At 53.3% G+C, this 17492-nt stretch overlaps 1 protein-coding gene across 4 annotated transcripts in view; it reads right to left on the bottom strand.

Annotated features, from left to right (window-relative positions):
- The window catches only part of WWP2 (WW domain containing E3 ubiquitin protein ligase 2), a gene marked incomplete at its 5' end in the record, with an annotated part of 40977 nt that overhangs the window by 12484 nt on the left and 11001 nt on the right, over nucleotides 1-17492 (bottom strand). For 3 of the 4 annotated variants that reach the window (XM_080637439.1, XM_080637441.1, XM_080637440.1), the window contains 5 exons: nucleotides 658-832; nucleotides 2636-2725; nucleotides 8951-9158; nucleotides 11932-12083; nucleotides 17207-17303. In XM_080637439.1, the coding sequence (XP_080493565.1) occupies nucleotides 658-832; nucleotides 2636-2725; nucleotides 8951-9158; nucleotides 11932-12083; nucleotides 17207-17303 (722 nt within the window). Of the gene's footprint in view, nucleotides 1-657; nucleotides 833-2635; nucleotides 2726-8950; nucleotides 9159-11931; nucleotides 12084-17206; nucleotides 17304-17492 lie in introns of those variants that run through there. The other variant, XM_080637442.1, reaches the window with a different exon arrangement.

The raw sequence follows: 17492 nt of genomic DNA, 5'->3' as shown, positions 1-17492 counted from the left end.
GGGTCCATTCCCCAAGCAAAGAAGCACAGCTACTCAGCCCATACCAGGAGCGAGGGGAAGCAGAGACAGCAGGAGAAGCTTGCCAAGCCCAGCAATGCTTGCTCCCTGCACTCTCTGGTCCCCGGGCTTTTGCTGCCCTCACTCACCATGTCAGCACTTGCCCCCTGGGCCTGCTGCTGACTCCTGCTGCCACCCAGGACCCAACCACACTGTCCGCAGCCCAACAGAGACCTGGGGCAGGATAAGCTCAGCCTCAAGAGCCTCCTCTCCCACTACAGACCAGGCTGCTATGACTTCCTCATGGCAGCTCCAACAGCATGCAGCAAGTTCCACAAGCCCCCCAGGTCAGCAGCAAGGCTTGCCTGATAGAAAGAAATTGTGAGAGATGTCGGGAGAAAGTGCGTGCCTAGCCACGCTGGCACTGCAGGGACTCTGGGGACAGGCTGCTGAGGACACCTCCCACCACCCTTCAGAGCAGTGCAAAGCTGCTTTATTAAAGGAAAGTCACTCCCAGGCAGTTCTCCACACGCAGAGGAGCTTGTGGGCTCTAACACAGCTCAACAAGCACCTCTCCATGCTCTGTGTCTCCCAGGCCAGCCTGGGTGAGACTGGTGGGAGAGCTGAGTGAGACCCCAACACCACCACCCCAGCTCTCACCTGGTACAGGAATCTTTGGCTGAACTGCTGCATGGCTCCTTGGAGCTGGTTTCGCTGGGACTGCCACTGCTCATAGTTCCTGACGTACTCAGCCGTGGGGCGCTGCCATGTGGTGGTGCGGGTGTTGTGGTCCACATAGTAATACCTGCCTCGAGGATCCACACGTTTCTCCCACCTGAAAGCACCAGAGGAAGATGTCAGTGCCTTGGCTCAAGTGGGTTCTGCTGGCAGGTGCTGCCACACAGCAACTGAGTGCAAATGCTGGTGTGAAGGCAACAAAAAGAACCCTTGAAGACGTGGGGAGGCGCAAAAGACGACAGAGATGACGGTGGTAGACAGAGGAACCTCCCACTGTCCTTGTCTGAAGGCTGCTCCTGGGGGTCCAGATGCCCTTGGGGGTCCAGATGCCCTTGGGGGTCCAGATGCCCTTGGGGCCCCAGCGGTTTGAGAACATCCAGCTGCTGCCTCAGAACATGCTGAAAGTACAACTGAGAGGAGCGTGGGGTTACAAGCCACTTCCCCAGCTGCTACACGCAGGGGCTCAGCAGAGGATTCATGGCTGAGTTCTGCCCCTTGGAAATACACGTGAGAAAAGGAGCTCATAATCCTCCAAGGCAGGAAGACCCAAGAGCTGCCTGGGTGCAGAGGTCCAGCTATGGAGATTGATTTCTTACTGCACTCTGACACTACAGGCTGATTTCAGACTCTCTGCTCCTCTCTGGAGCTTTCTGTGAGGAGCTCTCTGGCTCCTCACACAAGACTAAGATACCCTTGAACATGAAGCCTCTGTTCCCAGCTCCAGCATAACCACCAGTTTCACTGATGAAGGGGCTCTTTTGGACAAAGATCCACCAGAAGAAAATATAAAATACTAGTAAGACTTGTGCAAGGGCACATGAAGCCTAGATGGGATGCCTACTCACTAGCTGAGTTCACACCAGGATGCTGTAAGCATTCCTCCAAGATCGCTGACCTCCAACACAGGCAAGGCACTGGGTTGGAGACCTATGCAGGAGGGAAGGAGCAAACCTACTTTTCCAGGTAACAGCCTCCCTCTTTTAATACCAAACAAATTTAAAGCTGTTGTAGGATCAGAAAGCAGCTGCAGAGATCACAGCCTAACTGAAAGTAGTGTGCGCCCACAGAAACCTGGAAGAGAACAGGACAGGTTTGTATTTCACTTCCACACATTACACTGGTGGTTGAAGCACACTTCAGCCATGCCAGACTTGAACAAACTCAGTCTAGAGAACAACAATTTGGCTGTATTGAGTTGTCTGCATTTAGGAGCACAAAGAGGTGAGAATCCAACAAGTTTCTGAAAAGCACATGGCTGCGAGCAGCCTTTATGACCTGAAGACTGTTTACTCCTGCAAATGAAAGCATGGCCCTCCTGGACAAGAGTTCTGCAGAGTGCTTCCTGCAAGACTCATGGAGCTCAGCAGCACTGTCTTCTCAAGCACAAGCAGACCCCAGTGTGGCTGAGAACATAACAGGCCCCTCTGAGAGAGTCCAGGGCCCAGCTTCAGTTCAGGGCACACTGTGTATGCCTGTACCTGCTCACCCTCATCTAGAAGCATCCAGGGAACGTGAGACCCACCCTCTCTCTTCTGGTCCTCAGGGGGACGCTGCTGGCATCCCATCCCACAGGCTAACCCCTCTGCTCTGCCCGTATGTGGTTGTTCTGCTGCTCAAGTGTTCAGCAATTTCTGTGGACTGTTAAAAAAAGAATGCTCTAAAAGAGGTCAAAACCCAACAGGTTGGAAGGCCTTTTCCTTTTTACAAACGCTGAAAAGACCTTTCTGAGGATACAGCATGTGTTTTCAGGCCAGTCAACACTTGGTCATCTCACCCCATTTCTTTTCAGGAATTAAGAGACTTTCCTGCCACCTTCCCTCCTACTGTGCAGGTTCCTGTGTGTCTGCTACAAGAAGTTAGTTGAGTATCTGAGATGCCAACTGCACCCAGAGCCCCTTACCCCGGAGGAAGAGGTCTCTCCCATGTGGTGGTCTTGTTGTTATGGTCTACATAGTAGACTCTACCATTAGGCAGCTCTCGCTGTTCCCACCTGCAAGAAGAAAAACAATGATGAGCCAACTGATCACTGCAAGCCCAGACCCAAACACTGAGGGGCAGTTACCAAAACTAACTGCCCTCTTCAATGCCATCCAGAGCCACTGTATCCCACTCCAGGGTTCCCAGGCGCCTGTCCCCTGCTCCAAGGCCACTGGGGAGAGGAGCAACTCTTGGGAGAGGGCATGGAGCAAACTCAAGGCAAACGAGATGGCGCCTGTTCTCTCCTAAACATAGATAAGCAAAGCGTTCAACTGGAACAAGCAATATGGATCCAGCAGCCGCAGCCCCTGCATCTTCAGGGCAGCCAGAGCCTTGCTGCCATCACCTACTAAGAGACATCACAGACCCCTTCATTTACTTTAAATCTTGTCCAAAAGGCCTCCCTAGCTGTTTGCACTTGTGCCCATCCACTTGCATCTGCACAGCCCAGTCCCCTCCCCAGATCAGTGACTGTAAATAATTAATAATCATGTTATTAGCCAGAATGTCCAGGCAGCTGTAGCTGATGGATTAGCAAGCCCATCTCCACACATGGCTTAGCTACAGCATTCTAACCTTTATTTAAAATGAAGAATGGGAGCAGGTCTACATGGCAGTTGTTTGGCTTGCTAGATCAAGATGATCAGAGAGATGCTGCAGCAGCCTGCTTTCTGCAAACAAGCATCATTTGAAGCATAAATTCCTCATTTCCTCCAGAAAGTAGGAGGGTCGGCATAAGATTCCACACAGGTCAATTTTATGCCCTGTGAGCTTTTGATGTCGTTTTCATTTGGCTTCTCTTAATACATCTTTAAAGGGGAGCCTTTGAGGTTGGGCTGGGGCTGAATTTTCCTCTTGGCAGCCCTCCTGCTCATTGCTGACAGATATTGCTCAAAGACTTCACATGGCCACAAGGAACTTGGTCAGCAGTTGGCCCCTCTGGGGACCTGGTACAACTGGGGGGCCTGGCTTTACAAGGCTACACTGACACCCATGTTCTGCCTTCATTCATGGAAGTGTATGCCCTGGCAAAGGTAAAAGCTCCATGGAGCACTGAACTTTCCTGTTTGCTTTTATGCTGCAACAGAGAGGCAAACTGGCTGCTGCTGACAGATCCAATGTTCTCCTGCCATGCTTCCGCTCCCCAGGTATCGCTCCCAATTCAATTTTCAGTCTCAATAAATCATCACAAAAAGCTATAGAAAATTAATATACTAGCTTTTGTGACAGCAAGGGAAGAAACATGGGCTTGCAGAAAGCAGCCCTTTGTGAAGGAGAGGCTGTAAGAACTAATGCCCCTTCACGCAGGCTCGCACCAATCCTGCTCACCCTCAAAACTCCCCAGGGGACATGAAGCCACCAAACAGTGACCTCAGCCACAAGCACAGATCGTGCACATCACAGCCTCGTCACAGCTCTCAAAAGCGGTAGGAAGGCAGAAACAGAGACAGCTTCCATGGTGTTCCCAAGCCTGGGCAGTGGGAACCACAGCGGTCCAGCAGCCACGGAGGCAGCCCAGAAACCTCTGCCCTGGGCAGGAGGCACACTTGCACCCCGAGATAAGAGTCAGTTCCACGAAAGCAGGACAGGAACATGAATGCCAGGCTCGGGATTTAGCCAAGAGATTGTCTAACCCAAATCAGAGCTGCTGGCTTTGCTCCCATGGGCTTCTCAAAAGCACTGTCAGTGCATCTGCAGAGACCAGGTTAACATCTGCAGACGCTGCTACCAGTCAGCGGCACTGGGTCTTTCTCGTCCGTACAATAGGTACCAATAGGACACCAGTGGTGCTTTCTGACAGAAAGAGTCCAAGGCAGGAGCTGCAGTGCCCATACACGTTTGATGGCAAGGCACTGCCAAGCATAACACCATGCAAAGGAGATACCACGTAAGAGCAGAGCCAGCAACTACCCACCACTCTTGTGGCATCAGGAAGTTTTTGTCTCTCCACCCTAGGGTCAGCCCTTTTCCTGGGTTACCCCTGGGTGTTGTCAGAGGGGAAATGCCTGAAGCTTCCTGTTCTTAAGGATGAATCAGTGCTTCACAAACATGAAAGCACTGGACAGCCAAAAAGATTAAAATCTCTAAAGAGAAAATCAGCATAGCTACGGTTTCTTGAAGACACAAACACGTCCACCCCATGAGATGGACAGCAGAAGGTGCCTGGGCATCTTCAGGGAGGATGAAGGAAGTGTGCTGGCTCAGTGGGAATGCTGCTCATCACAGGCTGAGCTTTGGGAAGCCTCTTCCCAGACTACTACCACAGGCACTTCAGATTGCCACCAGCAGCCAGATACAGACCTGGAACAAGGCTCAGGTGGAGGAACACTATTCACAAACAAAACCTCAAGGTGCAACTCCACTCATAAGGCTTTGCAGGAGTCAGCATCCCTTTAAGAGATCCTTAGATCAATTCAAGCATCACCTTTCCAAGGCCAGTTTTATGTAACAACCTTCTCCAGATGGATCTAGAAGCTGCAGCACCACCTGCTTATAGCGAGGACAACCCCAGCCCAATGTCCTACCCATTCTGCCCACGCTGACGTGCAGTGCTTCAGACAAGGACGGGACCTCTGCCCTGTGCACACAGAACTGGTGGTGCCAGCAGCAGTTGTTACTGGAGGGAGGGGACAGGTCCTCCATACTCTTTAACAACAGGTTCTGTGATCAATATGGCTCTCAAGACTTGCAAGTCCTATATGACAAGAGGCTCTCAAGCACCAGGTACCATTTCTGTGTCCTCTCCAGAAACCAGAAGTCCCACAGTGAGGACTCCTCTAGGCAGAGGGTTTCTGGACCCCCCTCAGATACTCCTCTGGGTGCCACCATGACTGCAAAGAGCCACGCAGGACTGGGGAAAGCTGCTGGTGGTGGCAGCTACTGATTGCTGTCCTCTGTTCCCATCTCACACCCTATACAAACAGGTGATCTCACACCCTACACAAACAGATGATAAGCTGACATGCTCCTCAGGTCAGCAGCTCCCTGATGACTGGGAAGTAAATTTGCTGAGGGCTGCCTCACCTTACGAACAAGCAAATCACCATCATTAAACAGCGAGCTGTGATGAGCTGTTGTCATTGCTGACACACAGCAACAGCCGGAGAGACCGGGACACTGGGGGACACCCATCCTTGCTCAGACGACCCTGCCCAGCCTTGGCAGGCTTCAGCCTTTTCGAGCTTCCCTGCATCCCGCAAGGGACAGCTGAGCAGGAGATGCACAACCACGGCTCTTCCTCTGGAGACCCCAAGTCCAGCTGGCATTCCTGCCCTGTGCCTGCTGCCACGTGGCCACCTGCAAGGAAGATCAGTGCTTGGCCAGTGATGATGGGAGCTCTCACCACTTGCTGCTGCAAGCATGGATCCTGCAATGTGTTGGTCCCAACTTGCTCCCCTCCAGCTGGTCCACAGGGCTCCAGACATGGATACCAGGAGCAACGGACGGAGCAAAGTGGCAGCGCTGAGGCAACCCTGCAGTCCAAACAAAACGCCCTCCTTATGTAAGAAACCACAGCCCCATGCCTTCTGCCAGGCAGCATAATGTACCTCTTTGTACGGGCGAGACAGTGCTGTGTATACACACCGTGCTAACAGCAGCTGTCCCCACGCGGGATCATCACTGATAGAAACCAGATGAGGAGCCAGCACCTCTCCTGCTCTCCCCCCTGTTGCTACCACTCTGCTCAGAAGCCCCTATATGAGAAGCGGGACCTGCACCAAAGGCACAGGATGCTATGACCAGCAGCTGCTGTGCCACACACACTCCCTGGCTCCGCAAGGAAGCTCTGCCCAAGCCAGGAGGATCTGAAGGAAGTTCTGGGCACTGTTGGGGCTGGAATTATTCATAACGCCTTCCAGCACCCCCCCAGCCCCTAGAACAGACTCCCAGTTGTGTGAGAGATGCCTTTGTGCCCACCACATCTGGTACAGATGCTCAGAAACAGCTATCTGAGCAGAATAAATAGCTCTGAATCCCCATATGAACCCAGCCACTCTTGGCTCCATCTGCATGCAGCCCAGCACAAGCAGGGATGCTGGGGCTCAGCACACTCACCAGCACGCAGTGGGAAAAGCTGCCTCCCCTGCAGAGGCTGAAGTGCTGCCCATGCTCCCATGGATGAAAGGAGACACTGGCAGAATGAGGCAGAGCTTATGCAGAAAGCAGGAGGGACATGACAGCTTTCCAGCTCTTCAGCGCTGGAGCGACTGGCAGCTCTGCAGGAGATGTTGCTCCTGCGAGTGGCAGGGCAGGAACGATCACTCACGGGTTGCGCAATGCTCTGTGCACAGCCATCCTTTGGGAGCCAGGCCAGCGAAGGGCTACCCTGCACGGCTTTCTGCAGAGCACACTGCTGCCAGAGGCGAAGTGGCCCGGGTTTGTCAGCATCCCTTCTGCCTGAGACATTGCTGTCTCCACCAGCCCAGCCAGCCACAGCCCCATCTCCCAAGATGGGCCCCAAACCACTAGTCAAAGTAATACCCTGGTGCAGTGAACCAGCCAAAAATCAGCTGCCCTAGATCAAGTCTCAGGAGACGCCAGAAACTCATTTACACAACCCCAGGGCCACAGTGTTTAGTACAGTCTGTGACTAGCAAATCCCTGTTAGCCCAAAACCTGGTCTGGCAGCTCAGGGCAGATCTCACACCATGGAATCCTCAATTCTCTACTCTCCTTCACCTGAGAAGACCTTGGTACATGGTCTCTGCCTGAACAAGCAGGTCAGCTGCTACCCAAGCCAGCCCAGCATGAGCACAGAGTTTAAACACCACATGCAAGAGGGATTTTGCTTTCTTTCCACCCTAGAGATTCTGCAGTCAGGGCAGGGGGACACTGATGCACATGGCACTAATCAAAGGTGTCTCCAGAGATCCAAATTCCTTAAGTTCAGCTTGGAAGATGGCACATTGCCCCTTCAATGCTTCCCTCCAACCATCTCCCAAAGTACAACAGCTTTATCCTCCTCCCTGCTCTGACACGCACAACGCGTGTGAGCACTGCAAGGAGACAGGCACAGGGAAGACACAGGCCACCCTTCCACCTGGCCGGGCCAGGCAAATGCATGTCTAGTGTCTCAGAAAGCTGTGCTTGGAACCTTCCTGAGCTTCAGACACCCCAATCCTGAGACGCTGACGGGCTCCTCTCCACCCCAGGAAAGTAACTACAGCCTGTTCCCATCTCGGGCTGTGCAGAGGTGGGGAAAAGGAGACCTTCAGTCTACCTGGTAGTAGCAGAAAGGGGCACATGCTCTGGGTGGAATAAAGACCTTTTTCAGAGCCCTGGACTTTTCCAGCTGCCTGGAAACAGGAAGCGCCCAGGCCGGAGAACAGAAACCCTCACACACCCTGCATAAAGACACACTGAGCCGTTAACCCTAATTACCTGTGACTGACACACAAGCGAGGCCCTGACCTTCCAGGCATCGCCTCAGCCAAACGAAAATAAACAGCTCCCTTCATACAAAACACAAGCCATTTTCATTCCCCCCCCCCCCCCCAACACTTTGCATTCTCGGTCCAGAATTAAAGGTGTCTGAATTACAAGGGGAGAACAACCCAGCTTCAGCACAGGGCAGCTGAGCCCAGAGCCTGACTGCAGCCCCACCAACAGCCAGCGCACCCACCAACACTGCTCAGCCAGCCCCAGCTCTCCTCCTGGCTCCTTCCCCATGGGAGGAGTAGGATGCAGAGCACGCACAAGAGGAAGAACAACAGCTACGGCTATGTGAGGGTCTTGCCCAACTCCCCCCAGAAGTGGCCAGCGTCTCCACAGCATGTTTGGAGTGCATGCTCCTGTGCTTCTGCTCAGTAGGAGCTCCCTGGAAGTCCACACTGACCCTCTCATGCATTTTCTTTGGACTGATCCCTTCAGCAGCCCCAGGAGAGCAGAGGAAGGACTCTGATGCTTCCGTGGGCATGGACACCATGCTGCAGAGGTGCAAATCACTGTATGTTACCCAAGACCCACAACAGACACGGATCAGACCCCAACTCAGAGGATGGATCCACAAGCGAAGCCACAAGCAGAGGGCTCCAATGAGGGAGAACAGGCTGTGCCAGGTGGCAGGGATCCCCAACACGCACGCTCAGGACAATCGTTTCCACCAGTGCCTGGTTCAGGACAGCCCCTTCCCTCAAACATCCTCTTCTTCCAGCACACAGCAGTGCCCCAGTTTGCTCGTGTCCCCCCAGACTAGCCTCTTCAAGGGAACAAAAATCAAGCAGAAGGCAGAACTTACCCCGGGGGTAGAGCATCCAGGGCTAGCGCTGCTGCCCGGGCTGGTGGGGCACTGGAGTTGGAGGCTGCCTCCTCTGCCTCTCCAGAGCTGACCAAGGCAGGAAGGGCAGGAATGACAGAGCCATCAGTCATGCTCGACGCTGCTGCGGTTGCTCCTGCTACTGGCCTTTCCTCCTCCATGTCTGTAGCACCCATTGCGTCTCCGTTCACTGGAAAAGCAGAAAGCAGAAAAGTTAGCACCCACGAAGGGTGATGGGCGCCTCACTGACCTACTGCAACCACACAGCCCTAGAAGCAGGGCCCTAGTGGGTGACAGACACTACCACCCAAACACAGGACTTGCAGTGCTCCCAGTCTACAGCAATGGCAGCACCTCCTTTACTCAGCAGTTGGATCCCTCTGGGACCAACTATCAACTGCCTTTGTCCCAAGAATAAAGCTCTCTATCTCCTCTGTAACTTGCAAAAACACTACATGCCTGTTGGGAATTCAGGTAACAAGTAGGAGCTCAGAAACTGCTGGGGCAGCATCCCCCAGGCAGAGACGAGCCCAGGCTCAGCAAGTCACCAGCACTGGAAAGAGCTGAATGTTGCTGGATTCCACTGAGCTTTTGAAAAAGGGACAGGGAAGAGACAGAACAAAGGAAAATTACAAAGCAAACTGATAAGGAGAAAAATGCAGACAAAATAAAATGAAAGGTAATTTGTTTGACAAGCGTTGGTTAGACAGCCAAAACCCCTAAGTCTTGGCAGTCCACCAGAAGATAACTTTTGACACAAAACAGTCTGGCTTCAGTAACAAAATGAAACCATTAGAAACAAACCAGAAACACTTAATAAAGAAGTAAGGCATGCAGACAGAGCGACACAAGTTAGGCCTGAGAAACACAGAAAACTAAGCAAAGTACCTGTGTCTACAAGCCCAAGTATTTAGAAGTATTGCAGGAAAAAGACTCAAAACAGTAAAAACCCCAACATACAGGGCACTAAAGAACTACAAACTACTCTTCTACCCTATAGAAGAGGCGAACTGCTCAGGACACTTGTGCTTTGCAGCTGGAGAGTAGCAGGACAGCATCCTGCAGCACCAGAGGAATCCTGGTACTAAATCCTCCAACATCAGCAATTAAAGGAGCCCCTCAGGCAGCACCTACACGCAGTGAAGACTTCAGGTCAGCAGGCTCACAGCAACTTCCACCAGAGTCCTGCAAGACTGAGCTGAGGGGGTCTCTGTCTGCTACTCATTTCTAGGAAGCCTTGGAACGGGCAGTTTTAGAAGCTTCAATCACATTGCGCCAGTCTTCAAAGGGAACCTGCAGAATGTCCCAGGTAGCTACACTGTGATCGGTTTGATCTCAAGTCTTGGACAAAGCAGGGGAAAAGCTGATCCAAAGTTCACCTGATAAGGAAACACTCCAGGGGAACACAGGGCTAAGCAACGTGGCTGCGGAGAAAACATGCCACGAAGAAATCTCCTTTTATTATCCGATGACAATTACAGCTGTGAGTGACAAATATAATGGGGAACATTCTTGCAACAGTCTGCTCAAAAAACATGATAACGTCACCAAAATGTACCAAGCTGAGGAGGAAGAGGTTGGTTTCTACAGGCATTCCAACAGAGCACAAGGAAGAGTGTCAGCCTTAATCCCAGCCACCCGAAACACTCATCTTCTCATCCTCCAGTGTAAAATCATCACCAACGGGACTTGTGGGAGACACGGAGGTTGTGTGAGTGGTAAACAGGGACCAAGACAGCACACTCATAAAGTCACTGGGGAGGCTGGGGCTGGATCAATTAAACGTGCTTTAAAACCAAAGCAAGGAGCCAAGTTGTACCCGGAAAAACACCACAAAAACTCTGTCCACAGCCTGAGGGAGCGTCCCCTGCACAGCGATGACACCGGGAAGGGCCGGGTGGGCACAGGGAACAGAACACCACATTCACACCCGGTACAGCACTGCACCAAACCACAAAGCCCAGCCACAGCCTGGGGGGGGGAGCAGGACCAGGAGCAAGAGCTGAAAGGCAGCATTTCACATCGGCCTTCTGCTCCCTCTACTCCTCCCAAATGGGTTTGGCAAAATTGAAATCATATTGGTCCAGATTTTCCCAATGAAACAGAAATAAAAAATTAAAATCTTCCTTTTGGGTTGAACAAACCATTTCCTCTCTCCAAATGAACCACTTTGTGCTGTTATTTTCCAAGACAAAAGGAAAGAAAGGACACTGCTGCCCGCAGCAGCAGTGCAGAGGAGCAGGAAATGCTGCACTGCCTGGCCGGCTCCATGCGAGCCAGAAAAGGAAAACACACAAGCTTCTTGTGGCTTTGCAGTCAGGCACTCGGCAGGTCCCAGCCTCTGCTCCACAAGGCATTTATGGATTTGTGGACAAACCCAGGAAAACACAGAAACCTTTCACAAAATACCCCCTGGTGTAAGAACCAGCCCCCGGGTGGGGAGTGTGTGTGCCTTCTGTGACGCTTCAGAGAGAGCTGTTCTCCCCATGTCAAGGGGCAAAGAGCTCAAAACATCTCCACTGAAGACTGACGGGCAAATTCATCTGAATGCTCCCAACCCTGAAAAAAGATCACTTACTGTAGCACCGGTGGTATTTCTGTCCCAGTATCCTTCTAAAAAGCTGGAGCTGGATGCAGCCTTTTTTGTCAGGGAGACTCCAGAGAGGAGCCACAGAAATCATGCACAAGAGGCAGAACAGACTCTACCAGTGCGCTCTGTTGAGCTGCCCAGCTTATCAAAAGTAAAATCAGTTAAAAATCAATCAATTCCCAGGGAAGAAATGTTCCCAGGCACCACAAGACCAACCTGGTCTAGTGGAAAGTGTCCAACCCTTGGCAGGGGGTTGGAACTAGATGATCTTTAAGATCCCTTCCAAACCATTGTATGATCTTAGCAGAAACACATTTTCCCCCACAGGAGCCCCACAAGCTCTGGTTCCCCCCTCCCACGGACACTGGTTTACCTGTGCTGCTGACCATGCCATTGGCCATGCCATTGGCCACGCTGGTGTGCTGCGTGCCCTTGGCCTGCTGCCGGTGCCGGCTCCTGGCACCGGGACTTTGCTCTCCACTCCCCACGTTCTGCCTGGCAACTCCTGCCACATGTCGGTGTGTTCTGCAAGGGAAAGGAACACAGGAGGTGAGACGCACCACAAAGAAAACCCCACTCCTGCCTTTTTGCCCCGGTCTTGTGCTGTTTCCCCCCCAGCACAGACATCAGTTTCCCCCAAGGAAGATGCAGCCACGTGCCCCTGCTCCTGCAGCAGTGCCCTGAACTTCCTGCTGCGTACTGAGACCTGCCCATGGGTCCCAGCACCCACCTACCAGTGGCAGAGTCCGATGGACAGGTAACCTGGGTGACAACCACCTTGCCTTTGTTTGCAGCACTCACTACAGCCACCCGATCTGCTAAGGAACAGCCCCAGGCATTCATGGCCAGAAACGTGCTTGCACCACGAAACCAGTTTGCTCCATCCACAAATGCAGCAAGGGATCCCAGGAGAAATCCCCTGCCAGCACCAGCTCCTGCACCGCAGCGGGACCCTCACTGGTGCCTCCTGCCCAGCTACAAGCCTTGCACAAGGCAAGGAAGGTGCAAGTGTTTGCTGCTGCTGGGACAGCCGTGGCCTCTGGCAAAGGAGGGAACAAGCAACTGGGAAAGATGAGAGCTTAAATCATAGCACAAGTTGTGACCAGCTCAGATGTGACTGCATCTCCCAGGGGGCTTCTCTTCGTGCTCTGCTGGAGCTCCCTGCCTTGGAGGCTGGGGCAGCCTGACCTCTGTGGGCAGAGTGCCTACAGCACCCCCAAAGCACCCCTCTAATAGCCCTGAACCCCTGAGACAGCCCAGAGGCACTGAGGAAAAGGCTGGGGTTTCATTTTCATGAAGAGCCTGGTTGTTACTGCGAGCAGGGAAGGGGACACAGCAGGAGGGGGATGCTGCCTTCCTGCATCCAGGGCCAGGGGACCAGAGGCAGAGCCTGGCCACCTCCACCCAGGATCACAGCCAAGGGCTGTGACCACAGAGGGTGAGGACCGCAGGGATGAGGAAGTCCGTCTGCCCCAGCCAAGTCCTCCCCTTAAAAGGCCAAAACCTGCAAACTGTCCCCACATCTCAGGGCTGGAGCTGGGAGGGGACAGAAGCTTGGCCGTGGCTGGGTGCATCATCAGTCATGCCACCCTCACCAGCTCCAGCAAGTCCTTGATTCTTCCCACTGGTTCTGGAGCCACTCTCCATGGGGAGCGGCTCACAACAGTGGGCAGAGGAAGGGCTGGGATCAGGAGGAGACACGGGAAAGTGAGAGATGTTGTCGAAAATAAACCAGATAAGAGCCATGGGCAGAGGAGTCCATGAGCAGAAGCCACTGTGGCCGCTACGAACAGCTCCAGACCTTCCCAGGAGGGCAGCCCCACAAAAGGGCTCCTCAGACACTGAACCCACCCCAGACACCCTGGCTACCCCCAGGACATCACTACATGCTGGGGGTTGGCTTTGGCCACCAGGAACTGAGCACTTGGAGCTGCTGCTGAGGCAGAACAAGCTCCTCTTCCCCCAGGCAGGAGGTGAAGGTTGTCCCTCACTGCCTGCCCAAGGGGCTCAGAGGGGCACAGCGGCACCAAACACCTCCCAAAAGCTGTCCAGGATCCACCTCTGCACATTGACCCCATGGCAAGGCTGGGAGGCAGTGTGGCCCCCCAGAGCCCTGGCCAGAGGGGAGCGGGGCAGGTGGTATCATGGCAGGAGCTGGCCCCATCGTGATCAGCGCCCGAGGCAGGGGATGGATCTGGTCCCTGCCCTGCTCAGCACAGATGAGCTCAGAGCTGTCCAGAGAGTTTTTAGAAACCAAAACAGGATGTTTCCAGGCTGCCAGCCGGCCGCACAGGGTTACCAGGCCTGAATTAGGCAGCCCGCCACCCAGCCCAGCCCTCCTACGACTGCTCCCATCTGGGCATTGTCTTTTAATAGATGCGTGGAAACAAACCCAGTGAGAGCAGCAGGGCTGGGAACATGCTCCTAAAATAGGAGTGGGGAGAAAACAAGGCAGAGCAGAAATGGGAACAGCCTCTTACCGCCATGCAGTGGGACAAAACAGGGCATGGGGAAGGCAGCCCATTACCCCAGTAGCTGACAAGACCCCTGCTGTGCCCCACTGACTGGGGACCAGGGGTGGCTGCCCCATCGTGTGCTCTGCCCCATTGCCCCTCCTGTCCTGGAGGCAAAGGGAGCAGATCATGGCAAAGAGGAAAGTGATGTCAGCCAGGGAGACATCAACCTTTTGGCTCTCCACCTTCTGGCGAGGCAGAGCCCCCATGCCACAGTGGCTGATGTGGGATCTGGGCATGAAACTCAGAATTTAGCCACCTAATCCTGCTGCGGTGGCCAAAGGTCCTGACATGAGATGCCAGGATAGGTGACTGCACCGATCTCGATCTCCCTCATCACACCAGTACCAAACTGCAGCCAAAGAGAAGAGAGGGCAGCGCACGCAGCCAGGAGCCAGTGCTGGCTGCAGGGAATCAGGCACGACTACTGGGAAACACAACCAGAGGAGCCCCAGTGCCACATGGTCTCTCAAAACATGGAGCTGAGAAATTCCCCCTGCACCTGCAAAAGGGGGAGAAACCAGCCATGTCCCCAGCACCCAGCCCTCACTCCTGCAGTGCCTGGAGCAGAGATGGCAGCAGTGCAGCAAAACCCTTGAGCTGGGGCAGGAGAACAGCCTCTCGCCCCATGGCAGCAGGATGTGCACCCAAAGAGGCGCCTGGCTCCAAAATCCTGAACCTGGCTACGAAACCCTGAACCCCGTTTATTGCTGTTACCCACCCCATTCCAGCTGACCCCAGACCCATCTCCCAGCTTGTTCCCAAAGGCCCTGAGCAGCTCCCGGCAGCGGTAGGCAGCACACCCACCACACAGCACTGCCTGCCTCCCCTCTGCCTGTGCCAGGGCTGCAACTGGTGACCACAGCCTTTTATTGTTGCTGTGTCACACCAGAAGCCACACGCCTGGGGACATAACACACCCACACGTGGGGCTTTGCAGAGCAAGGGGTCTCACAAAGGGAGATACTTCATCTGAGGGACCCAGGCCTCAGGGATGCTCATGCCCATCACTAGCTGAGAGGTGACTTTTGGACATCACAGAAGCACAGAAATCAAAGGATGCTTCACTAAAGGAATCACTGGAGCTTGCACAAGCTTGTGACAGGTGACAGCAGTTCCTCACAGCCAAGCCTAGACAATAACACCAACATGATTCACCAGCTGAAGCCTCTGCATAAGGAGAGCAGCAAACCAGGCCACTTCATTTTGTGCTGTCAGAAACGGCCCCTTTGGCCACCACAAGACAAACTGGAGATTGTGGCAACTCTCTTGGCACCCACGGCACCAGCCCTCAGCTGGGGACCTCTGGGCACTGTTTTCACTCTGAACAGAGGGCTGTGGAATTTCACACCCCATCACCAAGATTAGCAGCAAATCCCAAGATGACATCTGTTCAGGAGAAGAAAGAGAAGTCCTGATCAAGCAGTTTCTCTTGAGGGGACAGTGTAGAAATAGCTGAGGAGCAAAGAATGACCCTTTTCTTTCCATCCTGCCAGTGAGCAAGTTTGCCAGCATCCATCACCAAGCCCAAGAAAATAAACATGGCTCTGTGTATAAACAGAGCAAACATCAAACAGCATTCCCAAGCGCAAAGCACCCATCCTCTACTCTGGAGAAGGCAGCTGCCTCCACAGTGGGTACATACAGCACCAGTGCTCTGCCCCATGTAGCAGTACTAGCAGAATTCTGTCCAGAACAACCCTAAAAATTCAGGTGAGTGCAGGATGAACTGAAAACTTCCTGGGCAGTTTCCTGTGCCAGAGCAGCCATGGGATTTTCAATGATTGCAAGCACACCTGGAAGGTCTCTGAAGGTCCCCTGCAGAAGCACTGACCAGAACTCACCACACTTATCTCAAATGCTGACAGGTCAAGAGGACACCAAAAACAGGAACTACCTACAGATCATTCATAAGCAGTTAGGAATTAGGAGCAAGCAGTCATCAGGCTGAGCCTCCCAGACTACAACTTCCTTACACGTTTTCTAGCACCTATTGATAGCTGCTGAGTGGCTGCAAAGTCCAGCTCCTGTCAGGACATTGAGCACTCTCTCACCCCTTAGAAGGCTTTAACACCTGGACAGCAGGAATCAAAGAGTGGCAGCCACAACAAAAGAGCACAAACTGCATTCAGCAACCTGCTCCCAATTTCCTGTCCCACTCCCTCCTCGGTGGGAGACAAACACACAATATGGAAGGACAGGGTCTCAATTCAGAGTCAAAACATTTTTCCCCTTCACTCATCTCTTGTATGTGCCTGGCAGAGGAAGGAGGAGGGGAAGGGCTCAAGGTATGGAGCTTGTTGCTGGGAGTGCTCCTAAGCCTGGGGGCATGCAGAATCACACATCAGCCAGGCTGCAGGCTCCCTCCCTACAGGCACACTTCTAACCAGAACATCTGTATAGGCTGCTGGGCCACTGCCATGCTCTGGAAATATAAATAGGTGTTAAATTCAACTCCATGTTGACAGTGTGACATGTCTCTCAATAACCACAGCTCCAAAAGGAGCAGCGCTGAGCCACTCCAGCCCAGCAAGAAGGCAAGGAAGGGCACAATGCCAGCCAGAGGATGGCCTGGTGCCCAAGCAGCTCATTTCCTTTGGAAGCAGCTGTTATTTCAATGCAACTTTGCTTGCTCTGCTTCTCCTGTTCTCCCTGGACCTTCCACAGCATCCCCCTGTGACCATCACCCGAAGCGGCATTGTGCTTCCCAGCCTGGCCCAGTGTCTTGCTTGAGGCAAGAACCAAGGTGCCTATAACAATAGGAAGGGACCCCTGCAGACCAGCTGGTTTGCTTTATCACAGCCTGCCCCATCCCCCCAAGTGGACCATTCCTTCGGCTGCCAATACAGCAACTGGTGGAAACTGTCAGGGCCATCACAGACCTGATATTCCTTGAGAAATAAATACTTCAAAAGAGGCTCATGTCAGCTGCACCTCAGCTGTACGGCCACCCCCAGTACCTCCCACTCTGTTGCTCTTCAGGAGGTTGGCCTGCTCCAAACCTCTTGTGGGCTGTTTTGCTGGGGTTCATTGGAAGACCCAAAGCGGCATTCGCTGCACAAGGACAATCTATACATTCCTCAGCTGCCTCAAGGCTTCAGCAACCGCTGACAACTGAACTGTGAGAACCCTTACCTTGGTCTGCTTCCAAAGAAGTTTGCACTGGGAGGCTGGTGTCTGCCCTCCATGGCTGCAGCCATGCTGCTGGGGTCCCTTCCAGGCAGCTGAGACCCTGAATAGGGGAAGAAAAAGTGGGTGATGAAAATGACTGAGACACCTACTAGCTCTATCCTCCTTCCCTTCCTCCTTCCAGAAGGGACCAGAACACAGAGACCCCTGCTTTTACGCTGAGGTGCTCTCCTTGCCCACTTCTGTACCATGGCACAGCCCATCCCCACAGCATCCCATGGTCCCAAGTACA

Source organism: Psittacula echo (assembly GCF_963264785.1).
Source record: "Psittacula echo genome assembly, chromosome: Z".
NCBI lineage: Eukaryota > Metazoa > Chordata > Aves > Psittaciformes > Psittacidae > Psittacula > Psittacula echo.
Note: the sequence above shows the minus strand (reverse complement) of the source record. Positions and strands in the feature narration are given on the sequence as shown.